Here is a 17772-nt window from a genome sequence, read left to right as displayed (position 1 = left end):
ACTAATAGGCTATGACTAATGTGCCCCTCCCTCAAATACTGATTCCTTGCAAATACTTAATTGTTTTCTGTATGTTGCAATTGGATTCCTTATTAGAGATATTATATCCAAAATCTACAACAAATTTAAGGATACAAAATATATCCAGAATCTACCACAAATATTATCTTGCCTAATATAATATCTATCAGTTTAGCTGTTTATTAGGATTGTGGATTCTATTACAGTATCATATACATATTAGGTCGGTTTCATAATTCTATATATTGAGATAAAGTAACAAATAAATTATAAGATTAAACAAAGTCATAAAAAAAATATTAAAAAAAAAAATCAATCAAAATATGATGAGAGTGGCGAAGAAGAAGCTGAAGAAGAGTAGTAATGATAAGTTTTTATGGTGGAAAAAAATTGAGAGAGATGTGTCTCGTGTTGGAGTTACGGCGGCATTCGATGTTAAGGCCGAAAAGAAGAGGCAAAGGGAGTGTCTGGCCGAGCTAGAGAAGGTAAAGAAGAGGAGAGCAGAGAGGGCAGGGCAACACGAGGAGTTGTTGTTGTTACAAAGAGAACGAGCTAAGGCTGTGGCTCATCTTGACTATGACTTGAGTGTCAAGAAAGAGGACGCGTTTGTTGTTGATCAGAGTCTTGTTAGGTCCAGGATTCGCTTTCGTCGAGGTGCTGCCAAGCCTATTGACATCCTCACCTTAGTATATCATCATGAGTTTAATGTGGATGATTATGATCAACTTTTCAAAGGGTTATCTCTTGGACAACTTGAAGAGCTTTATTATGATATTCAAGAGCTTCTTAACCATCATGTTAAGGGGGAGTTTTGGGAGGCGATATTGGTGATTTGTGAGTGGGAGATGCGTGAAGAGGCTAGGAGAAAGGATGACGACTTATGTGTTGTTGGTGGTGTGCATCCGAGTGTCGAAACGGATGTGAGGGACTTCTTGCAAGGGACTAGTACTTACAAAGAGCTGGTTGCACTACAATCACAGATCGAGTCAGAGATGCGTTCTGGGAAGGCCAAGGTGGTTGAGTATTGGGAGGCGGTGCTTAGACTGATTCGCCTTTACAAGGCTAAGATGTTTCTTAAGGACTACCAACACGAAAACTCGAAAGACTTCTCTCAAGAAACCACGAGTACACCAGAGTTGGAGGGCTCTTTCGACGAAGCAATAATCAATCCTGATGAAGACAGTGTTTTGTTGGATGAAGGCGGCATTGTAGTTGATTCCAATGCTCCAAGAAAGCCTAAGTACACGGTCAAGGTTCATACTGGTTACTCATGGAACATGTATAATAGGACACATTATGACCGAGATAACCCTCCTCCTAAGATTGTCCTAGGGTACAAGTTTAATATCTTCTACCCCCATCTTGTTGACAAAACTAAGGCTCCTACGTGCTCAATTCAGAGAGACGGAGATAGCACTGAAACATGTGTATTACGATCCCAAGCCGGTCCTCCTTACCAAGATATAGCGTTTCGAATTCCTAATATGGAATGGGAGTATTCGCCTAAAAAGGGCTATCGATGTACCTTTGAAAAGGGGTTACTGTGTGTTTTTTTCAACTTTAAGAGGTTTCATTATCGACGGTGATATTATATGTGTAGACATTGCTTTTATTAATTAAATAAAAGAATTGATACTTTGATTAATGACTATTTATTTTTACCTTAATGAAATAAATATGTGCAGGCACAAATTAGTACATACTTGAATTCATGCGTTATATTTATCAAATGTATCTGATGATCGTTGTTTTAGAGAACAAATATTAGCTCTCTGTCAATGTGTTAATCCATCTGCTAACATTCTCTATGCTCCTTGCTGAAGATAGATGTCTGTTAGCTGCTGGATCATTGCTTGCAATGGTCTGCTGTACTACGTAAATAATTATTTCCCGTGCTGTTCAATTACTCTCGTATTGTAGTCCTTGTACTGTTCTCCCAAGTAGCTGGGGATTCTATATTCCTATTGATTGCTTGTGCTCAATGTAGGAGCTCTTTCGATGTATTATGGAAGCTGTTGAACATACCAACTTAGATGGCCAATTTTATAAGCCTGTTGCCATATTTGTCTCAGATTTCGGATGGTACTTTTGCTGAAATCAACCCAACCCTTAGCTTTTGCTGACTCATATATATTAAATTAATTACATTGGAAATGACAATTAATTTGAAATTCAAACCTTAGGTTAATTTGAAATTTCATTCAAATTTGAACGAATTATCAAAATTAGTGGATTTTGGGCCCCATTACAACAACCAATAAAATGATTTCATGTCATAATGTATGTGGGAGCCACATACATTCAATGTATGTGTAGCTTTTTTCGTTACTGATTTAGTGGGTAAAGTTGTATATGAGTCGTAGTCATGCCTCGTATTGAGCATTCATGTTTAAGGGTTGGTTAGGCTTAACTTGTTAGATATATGTCATGTCAATTAGTCTACTATGGACCCTGGTCCAAACTAGTTACTAGCCCACGTACATAATTTATCCAAAAAAACTGCTACATTTCACCTCAACTGCAACATTTCACCTTATTTCTCAATTTGCACACGCATAATCTCTCTTATCATTTCTCTTTATTTTTTTTTCTCTCACTAAAAAACCTAAAATCAACCATGGAAGTTCATACTCAACAAGATTCTCCGAAAAAAAGGTAATTTGTATAAACAATACTCTGTACTTAAATTCGTTTAAATTTTGTATAATGTACACAAATTATGCAAAATTCTTAAATTTTTTACGAAATCGATAAATTATTCTACAAGTAGTAATGAAGATGGATTGTTGAAGCTAATCCGATCGATTTCAAGGCGTGGTACATTGTGATTGTTCAGATATTTTTACTAAATGTTTAAAATTTGCGATGCTCGGATTTTTTTTACTAAATGTTCAAAATTTGCAATTATTCAGATTTTTTTAAAAAATTTGTTCAAAAGTAAAAGCGTGGTACATTGCGATTGTTCGTATATTTTTACTAAATGTTCAAAATTTGAGATGTTCGGATTTTTTTACTAAATGTTCAAAATTTGCAATCGTTCAAATTTTTTTATTAAATGTTCAAAAGTATAGGCGTGGTACATTGCGATTGTTGAGATATTTTTACTAAATATTCAAAATTTTCGATGTTCAATTCCGATTTTTTTACTAAATGTTCAAAATTTGCAATCGTTTAGATTTTTTTACTCAATGTTCAAAAGTATAGACGTGGTACATTGCGATTGTTTAGATATTTCTACTAAATGTTCAAAATTTTCAATGTCCAGTTCTGATTTTTTTACTAAATGTTCAAAATTTGCAATCGTTCAAAATTTTTCTTTACTAAATGTTCATAAGTATAAGCGTGGTACATTTCGATTGCTCAAATATTTTTACTAAATGTTCAAAATTTTCGCTGGTCAGTTAAGATTTTTTTTTTTTACTAAATATGCAAAATTTGCATTTGTTCATATTTTTTTTTTACTAAATGTTCAAAATTTGCGATGTTCAAATTTTTTTACTAAATTAATTGATCAAATTAATGAGAACAATAAAAAATATCAATTAATCAATTATAATGGATTACGAATTGAAATCGATCAGATTAGTTTCAACAAATTCAATTGATATTAAAACAATAATTTCATCCACAAATTCATCTCAAAATCAAAAAATAAATTAATAGATCACCATAGATTTATAATAACTTCAGGAATATCGACAATTCCATCACGTTAAATGCAGAAAATCAATGGAAAAAAAATAAAAGAACAGAGGAGAGAGAAGATAAGAATTTGAAAAAAAAAAAGAATGAATTAAATCGAGAAAGAAATAAAAGAGATCAGATTAAAAAAGAGAGAGAAAGATTCTGTATAGAAGGAAACAAAAAATTAACAAAAAAAAAAGGAAAAAAAGAAGTAAGGATGGTAGGAAGAAGAAGGACTAAAGATGGCAGGAAGAAGAAGTTTCTACTCCGTTTTATTTATATAGGGGTGTGTTTTAGGTGGTAGGTTCACATAAGAATTTGCATATGTCATGTTGTGTCGAATATTTTGAAAGATCGATTTAGGCATAATTCAAGCCCATGTGTCATCATTGTTACATGTCTAAAATAAATTTCACTTATTTTATCATGTCGTGTCTTGTCGTGCTTTTCAATAAATATGATCCAAATACAACCCACGAACCAACATGGAATGTAACATGTCATGTCTACTCCACTCCATGTTGTTTACATGATGGACCAAGTTGTGTCATGCCATAAGCCAATCCTACCTATTGCCATGCTTGTAAGTTTCTTCATCTAAACTTTGTTTTTCATACTTATCCAATAGTGATGGATTCCTCAAAAAATAAATAAATAAATAAATAAATAAAAAAGGTGATGGATTTGAACTGAACAATATTACCTAACATATGACCTCTGTTAAGTTAAGAAACAAAGCTAGCATTGACACTTTATATATATATATATATATATATATATATATATATATATATATATATATATATATATATATATATATATATATATATAGCATTACTAAGGGCATGTTCATATTTACTTAATTTCAGTTCAGTTCAGTTCCAATCAGTTCAGTTCAGTTCCAATTAGTTCAGTTCAGTTCAGTTCAGCTCTTAATTTCCCTCTCACATAAAATATTCATTTCAGCTCAATTCAGTTCAGTTCAGTTCCAATCAGTTCAGTTCAGCTCCAATCAGTTCAGTTCAGTTCAGTTCAGCTCAGTTCAGTAATATGAACAGGCCCTAAGACTATAACATCAGCCCTTTATAGTTTATACTTCAGATTTATCAAAATGACAAAGCTAATCAGGCGGTGCATTAGTCATGTCAAAGATTAAATGTCTAAATGATGACATAGCATCTCTTAAGACTAACTAATAAAAATTTCAGACAATGAACGATGTAATTAGTTTATTTAGGAAATTGACAACTTGAAGGTTTTTTTTTTTTTTTTTTTTTTTTTTTCGGCAAGCAAAGCAAGCTAGCTTAATTCAAGGACAAAATGTCCATCAAAATATATGGAGAAATCTCACAAGGACAATGATTTACGGTGAACAATGGTAATAATCGTTGTTTACCTCAGAATATTAAGAAATTTCGAGTTAAATAAGTTTCTGAATTTTCGATAATCAACAAGAGCTATTAATGTGGATAATCAATTTATTAATGTTTACCTCACAAGCTTAACTTCAAACATATAATCAAACATACAACCTCGTACATTAATAGCTTTGATAATGCATAATAGCTTGTATGTTTACCTCGTATATTAATAACTTAATTGTCCACATTAATAGCTTGTATGTTTGATTATTGAGGTGAAATTTCTATTTTAAGCTGTGTCAATGCATAACTTCAAACATTAATAATCAAACATACAACTTCGTACATTAATAGCTTGTTGGGCGCCATTAACGGTGAAATTCAATAATTATTAAAGTAACAAAATTAGTCAAAGTCGTATTCGTTAGTAAAAAAAATGGAGAAAGATCATTTCTTGGTGGTAAGGTTCCATTCTCCTCTCAATTGTTGTGCTGAGAACTGGAATCTAAGCTAACTACCCATAAAATACTCTCGTGTATCAGTATGTGACTTACAAAGTATGTTTTTTTTTTTAGAAAGTTACGGAGTACGTTGTAGACTTGCACAAAACATCATACGAGTAAATTCTTGATATAAAACAAAAAAAGATACTACAAGTATTTCCTTTTTCATGTATTTGGTGAATATGACAGGCCAATCAATCGATTACATTATACTAAAGGCGAAATTTAGAGAACACTTGGCAAAATATTATAAAAAGTTTTCCCTCCAAAACCACTTACTAAAAAAAACTTATATTGTAATTAAATTATGACTTTTAGTTTGTATAAAATCTAAAATAAATGTCCTTAAATATCAAATTGCCCATTATAACTATTATATGTTTAATTAATTTCTTTCACAATATTTCATACTTTTTACTACTAAGTCTATTTATAATATTTATATCCATTATTTTTGGTAAAATTTATTGTTACTGAAATTATTTAACAACCATACATTGCACGGGGTTTAATCTGGTAAAGCAATTAATCTTTTACTTTCATTAAATGGGAAACTCTCGATGCCTTAGCAGTTGAGGTTAGCAGTAGGTAACTTTTACCAGTCTCCAATATCCTCATTGATTAACATGTACTTGTATCAAGTGAATTCAACCATATATTACATGATCTTCTGCCAAAAGATATGCACTCTCTTTTAATTTTTACTGTACTTATTGGTTCCAAAACTCTCTCTTTTGTTTCTCTTTCTCTAAGCTTAGGTTTAGCAAAAATGGCAAATAAATGCCAATGGTGTAAAAGTAAGGAAAATTACCATTATTGGAGTGACTTTTCTTCAACAAATCACCAATTTCTTGTGATCATGGCCTACAATTTCCATCAACAGCTGGTAATTTTCTTGCTATTTACCATTTTATTTAACTCATTATTATTAGCCTAGTGTGTGTGTGTGTGTTTTTTTTTTTTTTTTTTGGTAGAAAATTACTCTAAAGTTCCTAGCATGTAATTTGCATTTGTGCATAAAGAAAAATATAATCACGTGAGAATTTTATTTGTTAGATTTGGAATGTACTTTCAAACTATCTTATATCAACAATTTATAGATTTAAGTAAAAGGTAATTATAGAAACAATGTTTAAACTTGCATATTGATTGTGCATTAGCTAGTTGCCTAGCTTGAAACTTCAAATGGTTAAATTATAATGAACCGATGAAGTATTAAACTTGTAATATTATTACTCAACTTATCACAAGTGAACATAACTAAATTAATTGTGAATTAGCAAACGTAAAACTTTAAAGGGTTCAAGTTTAAAAAAACGAGGAAATATAAAACTTTATAGAAAATTCCTCAAAAACTGTTACCCAACTCATCACAAATTTTTGTTTAAATTAATTTTCATATAATTACCCAACTCATCACAAAATTTTGTTTGTTTTGGTAGAAAATTCCTCAAAAATTCATAGAATGTTTCCAAGAAAAACTCTCAACATGGTGTACTCTAATCGGACCAAATGAAAACAAATGGAGATAGAGTGAAGTTTGTTAGTGATTTGATGAAATTCTCTCACGGATGGGAGAAGTTTGTTAGTGATCATGTAATAGAAGTCAATGACATTGTGGTGTTCCATTATGCTGGAGATTCATCGTTTAAAGTCTCTGTATTCAACGGGGAGAATTGTTGTGAAAGAGAAGGCTCTCACTTTGCAAGTAATACTTCTTCTAGCTCGCAGAATGTTACTTGTACAAGCTCTTTGCATTTCAAGAGGGCTGGTGACAACAATGGTTTGGGTACGAGTACTCCTGTTGCTGCTCCTGCTCCTGCTGCTGCTGCTGCTCCTGCTACTGCAGCTGTTGGTAGTTTGCAAAAACTCATTGTGGTTGATGAGGACGATGAAGGAACATATAATGACAATGATCAAGATCATGACCATGACCACGAGTCTGAGTATGACGCTGTTACTACTTTTGATTTAAGTGAGGAAGATTATCAAACTGAGTCTGAGTACCAGCCTGATGTTTGGTGGCGGAAAACCAGGGCAAGATTATATTACTCTACTACAGGTGACACGTCTTGTAACACCATCTTTAAGAAATTATGTACTATGTGATTCAAATTGCATGTGTTCTGGTAAAGTTTGAAGGTTTATTTATATGTAAGTTATGATAATGCCACATTAATTTTCATGATACGTATGTGCTACTTGCATTTCATATAATATGTAGCGCGATTGTTGAGGGGGAAATGTTGGAACTGTGGATTTTGTATCTCAGCATGTAAATTCTTGTAAAGGTGTTTTTAGAATTTTCTTGTTATATCTGCATATGGCTCAGTATATGTGTTCTTGTTGGGCTGTTGAGTCGTTGCTCATGAATGATTTTTATGTTAAACAATTTTTAAGATTATCTAGAATAAAATAGTAACAGCAGATGGAGAATTCTGCAATATATATGCTCAAAATGCATGATCTGATGGTACAAAAAAGAGTTGATTATTTGATGGGTGATTAATATCATGAAGGTTGTGGCAGTGTGTTCTTGATTATTTGCTGCATAATTTGTCTTTTGAAGCTGATATCTTTGAAAGAAAATAGGTGACATACGAAATTTTTTCTTTTCTAACTCTTATGAATTCATCAGCATATTGCTGCGCAGAAAGAACTTCCCAAACCAAATTGTGCTTCATGTCTAATCGAAGGGCTCCTACAGAAGAAGAAAAGAATAGAGCTTTGGAAAAGGCTGAACGATATATTAAGAGGGAGAACAAGATTCCAAGCCCGCCTATGTTCCAGATAACCTTGCTGCCTTCACATGTTTGCAGGAAATTTAGGCTGGTTTGTTTTCCTTTCTATACCCTTTAGTTCTTTCAATCTTTCTATTTCAATTTCTTGTTTATGCAATTGCGAGTGTTTTATTACTCTGTTTAAAAGTAGTTGCAACTCAAACTTCTAGTTAGTTTTACTAGTTTCCCAACCTCAAAAATTCTTATCATAGTTCAGATGTGCAACATCTGATCTTGTCTTGTTTCTTATGCTGGGAATCTTAGATTCTTAGATGATTTCCTAAACTAAAAAGGGCGAAGAAAAATTAATAATACAAAATTTACTTGGTTCGGTTTATGTGACCTATATCTTAGTGTGGAGAAGGTCTATAAATCTACCCTTTTGCATCTTTGTATGTGACTGCGGTTTTGTACAAGAAGAGGTTTACTTATTAAGACAAGCTAATGCCCGTAAACTCATTAACAAGTTGCCAATGTTGAAAGGCTTCAGCCATGTTAGAAGGACTATGCTACATTTGTCCGTTTGGTAATCTATCCACTAGATAAACAGGTTAAAAAGTGTTCTAAATTGTTGAGTTGGACTTCACTACGTTTTAGTGTATATTAGTGCGTTACTAACCTCAGTGAAGACAAATATTCTTTGTTTCTCATATACATTATTTTCACGGTTTTGATATGCTATAATTTACTCTTTTTTTTTTTTAATGCATCAATTTGACTTTTACACTATTCATACATCATGTTTGACTTAATTTCTTTGCCATCTTAAAATAAATAAATGTTATTATATAATGTATTATTAACTTCGTCACAATATCTACTTTAATATTATAATTTTTACTAATAGACAATTAAAGATATTAATCGTCACAATGTCTATAAGTGGATGTGTAAGCAGACTATCCCAAAGAAATGGGCAATAGAGCATATGGTCCATGGCCCTCAGGACGTGAAGCTGCAGGTCGGAGACCGAAGCTGGATTGTTGGATACAGATTGAACAAGTATCATGATAACGTTCTTCACTACCTCGATCCAAACTGGCAGAAATTTGTGTTTGACAATAATTTGGAGGAGCGCGATACGTGTGTGTCCGAGCTGATTCAAAAAGGGCCCTTATCCTTCTTTAACGTCTACATATTTCGTGCCATTGATGAAATTGTTCCCTTGACACGGTCAAATTACAGAGCTTAAGCTGATTGAAGTCAAGTATGATAACAATGAAGATCGAATCACAAAAACAAGTACTCCGTAGTTGCTAGATAGCTAAGCTTGTTTGAACTTTTACTACTAATTTAGATGGTTTAATTTGTATAATTTGGTGCTTAGAACTTAGAAGTTGCCCTAGAAAATATTTGAGCAGGAATTAAGGCAAACCAGCACTTTATTGAATGTATTGATCTTGTTTGTGCATGTATGATATTTAGACTTGGAGCAACACCTCTGTTATTTGATCCTATTAAATTGAGTTTTTATGATTTGGAAAATGATTAAATGAACTTTTTTTTAATGATTATTTGTAATGATCCTTATAGATAGAATAAAGGAAGCATGGACATTTTACACAAAAACACATTACTCAGCTCTCTCTATCCCCTTGTTTGCTCTTAGGGGTGTATTTACTATTTTGTACAAAAAATTTGGTTGGATAGAGTTGACGGGAGTGAAACTTAGTGGGATCAAAGGTAGTGAACGTACGAAAAAAGTAATGAACCTTAATTATGATTTATAGTATGAGTTAAATTCGGAAGAACAATTTAAATCATGATAATTTCAAGGATTGGAGACGCGAGAGAGTAGAGAATAAAATTGAGGAGGGTCATTACTAATTAGTGCTTGTTTGATTTACCTTTAAAAATGAGGGAAATGAAAATTCATGAGAACAGTGGCGGAACCAAAGGGGGGCTGACGTGGGCCATGGCCTCTCCCTTGGTTTTGGTTATGTATCTAACGTTGCTTCTAATTTTTTTTTTAGTTTTTATTTAATTTATGTTAAGCGTGTCATAGTTCAGTTGGTAATAGAGTAATTAGATATATTTTAGAGGTCTTAGGTTGAAAGTTTGCTCCTAACATTTTTTTTTTATTTATTTAATTTATCTCCTCACAATTTCAATATTATATGTGTGCGCAAGATAATAATACATATATTATGTTTGGCCCTCCTAATAAAAAAATTCTGACTCCGCCCTTACATGGGAATTTACAAACGATGTAGTTGTTTGGTTAACAACAAAATGTAAAAATTGAGGAATTGAAAATTCTTGCGAATTATGATTTCCTACAAAACATGGAAAGTTAATTAACTATCTCACCCTTGGTCATTCAAAATTCTCATAAGTTATGAATTTTTATTTTTATTTTTATTTATTTTTATTTATTTTTATTTTTTTTTGTGTTTAGAGAGCCACTAGAGCAATGATGAGAATCAATCCCTATGATCCCTAGAACGAGAGAAGCTTTAACTTGAGCTATCCCTTACCGAAAAAGCTACACATACATTGAATGTATGTGGCTCTCACATACATTATGACAAGAAATCATTTTATTAGTTGTTTTAATGGGGCCCAAAATCCACTAATTTTGATAATTCATTCAAATTTGAATAAAATTTCAAATTAACCTAAGGTTTGAATTTCAAATTAATTGTCATTTCCAATGTAATTAATTTAATATATATATATATATATATATATATATATATATATATATATATATATATATATATATATATATATATATTCATATTTCAATTATAACATCAGCCCTTTATAGTTTATACTTCAGATTTATCAAAATGACAGTTAATCCTGCGGTGCATTAGTCATGTCAAAGATTAAATGTCTAAATGATGACATAGCATCTCTTAAGACTAACTAATAAAAATATCAGACAATGAACGATGTAATTAGTTTATTTAGGAAATTAACAACTTGAGGTTTTTTTTTTTTTTTTTTTTTTTTTTTTACGGCAAGCAAAGCAAACTAGCTTAATTCAAGGACAAAATGTACATCAAAACATATGGGTAAATCTCACAAGGACAATGATTTATGGTAAACAATGGTAATAATCGTTGTTTACCTTAGAATATTAAGAAATTTTGAGTTCAATAAGTTTCTGAATTTTCGATAATCAACAAGAGCTATTAATGTGGATAATCAAGTTATTAATGTTTACCTCACAAGCTTAACTTCAAACATATAATCAAACATACAACCTCGTACATTAATAGCTTTGACAATGCATAATAGCTTGTATGTTTACCTCATACATTAATAACTTAATTGTCCACATTAATAGTTTGTATGTTTGATTATTGAGGTGAAATTTCTATTTTAAGGTGTGTCAATGCATAACTTCAAACATTAACAATCAAACATTAATAATCAAACATACAACCTCGTACATTAATAGCTTGTTGGGCGCCATTAACGGTGAAATTCAATAATTATTAAAGTAACAAAAGTAATCAAAGTCGTATTCGTTAGTAAAAAAAAATGGAGAGTCAATGACCTCAACAATGGTTGAAAAAGATAAAAGGTCGACAAAAATGGCAAAAAAAATCCCGATAATATAAAACACTTTAACTTACTAATTTATTTAGTAACACAAGCAGTTATGTTTGGTAACTAAATATAAGAGACGTAGCACTACTTAGGGCCTATTCACATTTACTGAACCGAGCTGAACTGAACTGAATTGATTGGAGCTGAACTGAACTGAGCTGAAATGAATATTTTATGAGAGAGGGAAATTAGGAGCTGAACTAATCGGAGCTGAACTGAATTGAAGTGAACTGAACTGATTGGAGCTGGACTGAATTGAACTGAAATTAAGTAAATACGAACAGACCCTTATTATTAACAAAAAAAAAAAAAAAAAAAAAAAAAAAAAAAAACCCTACAAATGTCGATGTTTATCTTGCAATCTTGATTACTAACGATGAACATAAATTTGCACCGATGAAATATTGTCTCTGAGTTCGATCCCTCACAAGAACATGAGTTACCTTTTTTTCAAATTTTATTTGTCTTTGCTCTCCAATTGATATTTACAAAGATAGTAACAAATATTGTATCCTAAATCTTGTGATGAGTAAGTTATATTTTATAAATACACTTTTGTAGTAACAACAAAACCCAAAAAAAATTGTGAACATATAATTATTAGTCATAAATTGATATATTGAATAAAATTCTCAATAATTTTTCAAACTTTGAATACTATACATAGACCATAGTTATAACTTTCAAAGTTACCAATTTACCCTTAATAATTGAACTTAATAAAACACATTAATCGTTATAGGAAATAAGATAGCATTATTTTTGTTTAAATTTTTTTCATGTCCGAGAAAAAGAGGCGACAAGTGTTTAAACTTATAGATGATGTGAAATAGACACAGACACTGAAAAGTCATAAGAAATAAATTTGAATAAGTAAACATATAGTAATCGAGTTTCACATCAATATTAACCATTGATGTGAAAACTGTAAGTATATGATTAGTTGCTGACGATGATGCAATGAAAAGTAATATATTTTGTTTGCTAAATGTTTATATGGTGAATATCAGAATATCTCACAATGTTGGTTACTAACACGTTGTTCATAAATTGTTACACATTAAATTTGGTACCGGGTTCGTATCTCATCCTTAATCACAACGGTTTTTTTAGTATAGTTTCCTTAATCACATAATTATATGGTAACAAAAAAATGAAAATATAGTATTCGAAACTATATATTTAAGGGTTTTGTTATATATAGCCCTAATGGCTATGCATAAGAATCAACAATTTCATATCATTAATTCTATTTTTCTTGTTCTAATGAAATCTTATAGTATTATTTAATCCAGAATTAATCCACAATATCATCATCTTCTAGTAAAATACCTTTATCCGAGCTATATGAATGAAATATTTTGAACCAATGATGATGGGCAAGGTATAGAAATAGTAGTTTTGTTCGGATGGGAGTACGCAGAATACAAATTAAAAGCATAAAAATAATGATAAACTAAGTTTAACTTCTAATAAACGGAATCAGGCGACCACGATGTATAGACAATTTTTTTTTTTAAAAGAAAATTATCTTAGCAGCACACTAATATATTATTGCAGTATTGTCCACTTGGAATTAAAACTTTTCATGAGGGTAGGTTTAATAGATGATTTGGTTGGAGTCCTTGGTTTAATAGATGGTTTGGTTGCTATATGTTGTTTCTTGGAAGAATGTAAGTCAAAGATCGATTTGCACGGTATTTATTTTGGATTTTAATACTACTATAATTTTCTTTTTTATAGAGTATATACAATTTTCTACTTTAGTATGATGTTAGATTGTTAGTGCTTAAATAATTAAATAAAATACAATAGTTTTTATCCCAAGAAAAAAAAAAGCAAAAATAGCTTTAATGGGTTTATAAATGCATTTTCATGGTAATTAATTGTGTAGTTAAGAAAGGTATTAATTATGTTTTTTGGGTGGATTAATTCTGGATTAATAATACTATAAGATTCCATTGTAATAAGAAAATATAATTAATGATATGAAATTGTTAATTCTTATGCATAGCCCTAAAGGCTATGGCTATGTATAACAAAATCCTATATTTTATTCATATATGACACTTTTTTTAATATCAACCTTTTTTTAAAAAAACGAAAAGTAATACGAGTAACTTGTTATTAAAAAAAAATATGTCGTAAACACATGGGATAATAATAATATTGTGTGTAACCAATCATGATTCGATTTAAACTCTTAATTATTTTATATAAATCTTCAAATCTATAAAGTAAATCTACTACACTTAGATTGTAACTCTCAAAGGCCTCAATAATGTTTCAATTTTGATGTTTACAAGCATATAATTCTTCTTCTTCTTCTTTTTTTTTTTTTTTAAAAAAAAAGCATCCTTTTTTTTAATAACACTTTGTATTTATTTTATTAAGACTTTGTATCTAGCACTACTTGTTTTTATTAACACTTTGTATTTATTGATACTATAAGCAAACTAGTCTTTTTCCACATATTTAATATGAGTATTTTTTTTTTTTGAAACATAATATGAGTAAACTAGTATATGTAAATATGATAAAATCAATTAAAAAAATTAAACCAACTTACTTAGTAATGCAAATAAAAAAGACAAGTTATAAACACATGGGAGTATTTAGCAATAAGTGATAATAATTTGTGTGTAACCTTAGCTTTTGTGATTTCATGTTAACTCTCAATTATTTTATTAAAAACCTTCAAGAAATGAATAAAACCCTCCAATGTATGAATTAATCCGTACAACACTTGATAATTGTATAATTGTAGCTAACACCTATTTAATTTTATATAGTTTCTTATATGTAATAAAAATATAATTTGTACTTGTACTTTTTTGGTATGTTTGAAATTTTTATAGTAATAATAATGATAAATTACTAACACTTCTTTAAAAAAGTTAACAAACATAGTAAGGTTAAAATTGTCCAACTTCATAAATTTTTTGAAAATATATCGATATGGATGTCTATAAAAAAATCTTTAAAAAATAATTTCATTGGTTTTTTTATAATAATTTTTTGATTTGTAGTTTGTAAAATATCGTCAAATGAAGTATTATTCGATTCTTATAATAAACATCTCTCTTCATTAATGACGTTGACTAGGATGCTATTTTCTCAGTAACAAAATTGTATATTTTAGTAACCTAAAATATTTATTTAGTAACAACAAAAATTATTTGGCGCCAATGAAATTTGTGCCGCCTTCTTATAGTAAATGGCGCCAAAAACCAAAAACTTTTCCCTCTCATTTTTTTAGCTAATGATGAGTTATCAACTTTTAATTGGTAATGTATGTGGGACCACATACATTCAATGTATGTGTATCATTGTCCAAATCAGTAAACCTTGACAATATTCTTTGATACGTACCCAAATAAATTTACCATCGAATCCAATCCCTAAGTGATGTAGGACCATCAAATCAAGCATATTAGTCATTGTTAATTCAGCGTGTTTTTGGTGCGGCCAGCCGCACGATGCGGCAAGGTGCCACGTCAGTAACCCCTCTAATAACCCTTAAAGTAACCCCTTCAGTAACCCCTCCAGTGACCCCTCAAGTAACCCCACTTAGATAACCTTTTAAGTAACCCCTCAGTAACCCCTTCAAGTAACCCCACTTAAGTAACCCTTCAAGTAACCCATCTAGTAACTCCTTAAGTAACCCCCGACCTACCCATCTAGTAACCCCTTAAGTAACCCCCAACCTAGTAACCCTTGACCCACCACACCACCCCCAATACGCCACTAAGCCCCACCCCCAATACGCCATGCCACCACCACCATACACCGAACCCACAAAACAAACATAGATCCAACCGAACCCATAACCAAATCGTACAAAAAAAAAAAAAATTAAACAAATACCTTTAAAATTAATAATTGCTTCGAATTTCACTTCAAATATGGCTAAAAAGGCTAAATTCGACCATGAAAACTTTAGATCTAGAGTTTTTATGGCCGAATTTGGCCTTAAAAACCTTTAAATTGTTTTCCGGCGACAATAACGAGGAGCTCTGACCTTGAAAACTCGAACTCAACTTCTCATCAACGATTATCTCTTCATCACAAAATTCAAATTCTAGAGAAAAAAGAAAAGAGGAGAGAGAAAGAAGTAACCCCAATTTAAAAGAAGAAAAGAGAAGAGAGAAAGAGGAGGGATAGAACAAAAAAAAAATGTTTTTTTTTTTAAATCGGTGTGACTAGCCATATATGAAACTTTATGTCGTTAATTTTTTTTTTTTTTTGAGGACAACTTTAGAGCACTCACATCAGTGAGGAAAAAATGAGTTGCTCATTCTCTCTCTAACCACTTTCTCTCTCTTCCAACTCATGAGCATTTTTGTGATCATATTTTTATCCCACTAATGATCAAAAAAAATTTCTTCCTCATTCTCTCTCTACTACATCTTCTCTCTTACTTTTACTAATATTCTCTTATATTTCTCTCTACTATATTATTTTTAATTCTTTTTTGTTTACTTGCCTTGTGGACCCCACATGGTTACTATCTATATTTATTATTATTAAAACTCCAAGACAAGGAGTGTCATTTTGCCATTTGTTCTTTCTTTTTTGTCATTTTGCCACATCACTTTAAATTTTTGCCACGTCACTTTTGCTATTGTAGTTAAATGTGCTTGATTTAATATACACCTTAAAATAATGATCAATTGAATTATTGATTACAACTTTAAAGAAAGAGAAGATGTTACTTGCAAACCAATAAACTAGCCATTATTAGTAATTAGTTTTGTCATAATTGAAAAGTTGAATAATTAAAATGTTTTTAAATTGCTTTGACCCATTTAATTTGTAAAATATGTATTCAATATATTTATCCCTATATATTAACTTATCCAAGGAAATGATACACTAAACATTCTAAACCTATTGGAGAAACATTTTATTACTGGCCTATATATGATTTTCTTTATATATAATTCACTCAAAAGTTAGTACGTGTAAAATCTATATCTATATTATTATTAAAACTCCAAGACAAGGAGTGTCATTTTGTCATTTGTTCTTTCTTTTTTGTTATTTCGCCACATCACTTTAAATTTTTGCCACGTCACTTTTGCTATTGTAGTTAAATAAGCTTGATTTAATTTACACCTTAGAATAATGATCAATTGAAATATTGATTTCAACTTTAAAGAAAGAGAAAATGTTACTTGCAAACCAATAGACTAGCCATTATTAGTAATTAGTTTTGTCATAATTGAATAATTAAAATGTTTTTAAATTGCTTTGACCCATTTAATTTGTAAAATATGTAACCAATATGTATTCAATATATTTATCCCTATAAATTAACTATCCAAGGAAATGATACACTAAACATTCTAAACCTCTTGGAGAAACATTTTATTACTGGGTCAGTATTGTGTTAGGTGAGTATTTATTTACTCTACCTTACATGGCATGCAATGGATATATTTTGCATACTTAACTCATATTTTTTACACATTTAATAAATCACCCTAAATTAATTATGGCCTGATGATGGTGCAATATGTAGGATTTGCTATGAGTAGCATTTTGGTTTGATGATTGTGTAATATGTAGGATTTGCTATATATTAATACGAGATTCCATTGGTTGATTTTCTTTATATATAATTCACTCAAAAGTTAGTGCGTGTAATTTTTTTTATTATTCACTATTTATGCTCAAGGGTTGAATAGGGGTTGAATAGGGGTTGAATATTGATTTGATAATTCATTTGTGCATCCAATTTGAAAATGATATTACATCTTTTTTTTTTAAAAAAAAAACGATATAATCATATAATGCATGTAATTATTTGTCATGTAATTGAATATGAAGAAGAGAAACAAGCCCGGGGCATTGCCCGGG

The 17772-nt window shown here is 30.6% G+C and overlaps 1 protein-coding gene and 1 pseudogene across 1 annotated transcript; both read left to right on the top strand.

Annotated features, from left to right (window-relative positions):
- The first annotated feature begins 344 nt into the window (after nt 1-344).
- Nucleotides 345-2116, top strand: LOC145591774 (splicing factor Cactin pseudogene; annotated as a pseudogene).
- Nucleotides 2117-7081: 4965 nt separating this feature from the next.
- On the top strand, nt 7082-9541 carry LOC145591773 (B3 domain-containing protein REM16-like). Its single transcript, XM_081648275.1, has 3 exons — nt 7082-7631; nt 8208-8401; nt 9197-9541. Exons 1-3 carry the CDS (start codon nt 7082-7084, stop codon nt 9539-9541), a joined length of 1089 nt encoding a protein of 362 aa, XP_081504401.1.
- The last annotated feature ends 8231 nt before the right edge of the window (nt 9542-17772 follow it).

Source organism: Chenopodium album, chromosome 18, assembly GCF_948465745.1.
Source record: "Chenopodium album chromosome 18, dcCheAlbu1.1, whole genome shotgun sequence".
Lineage (NCBI taxonomy): Eukaryota > Viridiplantae > Streptophyta > Magnoliopsida > Caryophyllales > Amaranthaceae > Chenopodium > Chenopodium album.
This window is presented reverse-complemented; position numbering and strand designations above follow the sequence as displayed.

Coding starts and splice junctions, on each gene's coding strand:
- LOC145591773 (XM_081648275.1), top strand. CDS start 7,082: ATGAAAACAAATGGAGATAGAGTGAAGTTTGTTAGTGATTTGATGAAA. Junction 7,632..8,207: donor ATTATATTACTCTACTACAG/GTGACACGTCTT, acceptor TGAATTCATCAG/CATATTGCTGCGCAGAAAGA. Junction 8,402..9,196: donor TTTGCAGGAAATTTAGGCTG/GTTTGTTTTCCT, acceptor TTTTACTAATAG/ACAATTAAAGATATTAATCG.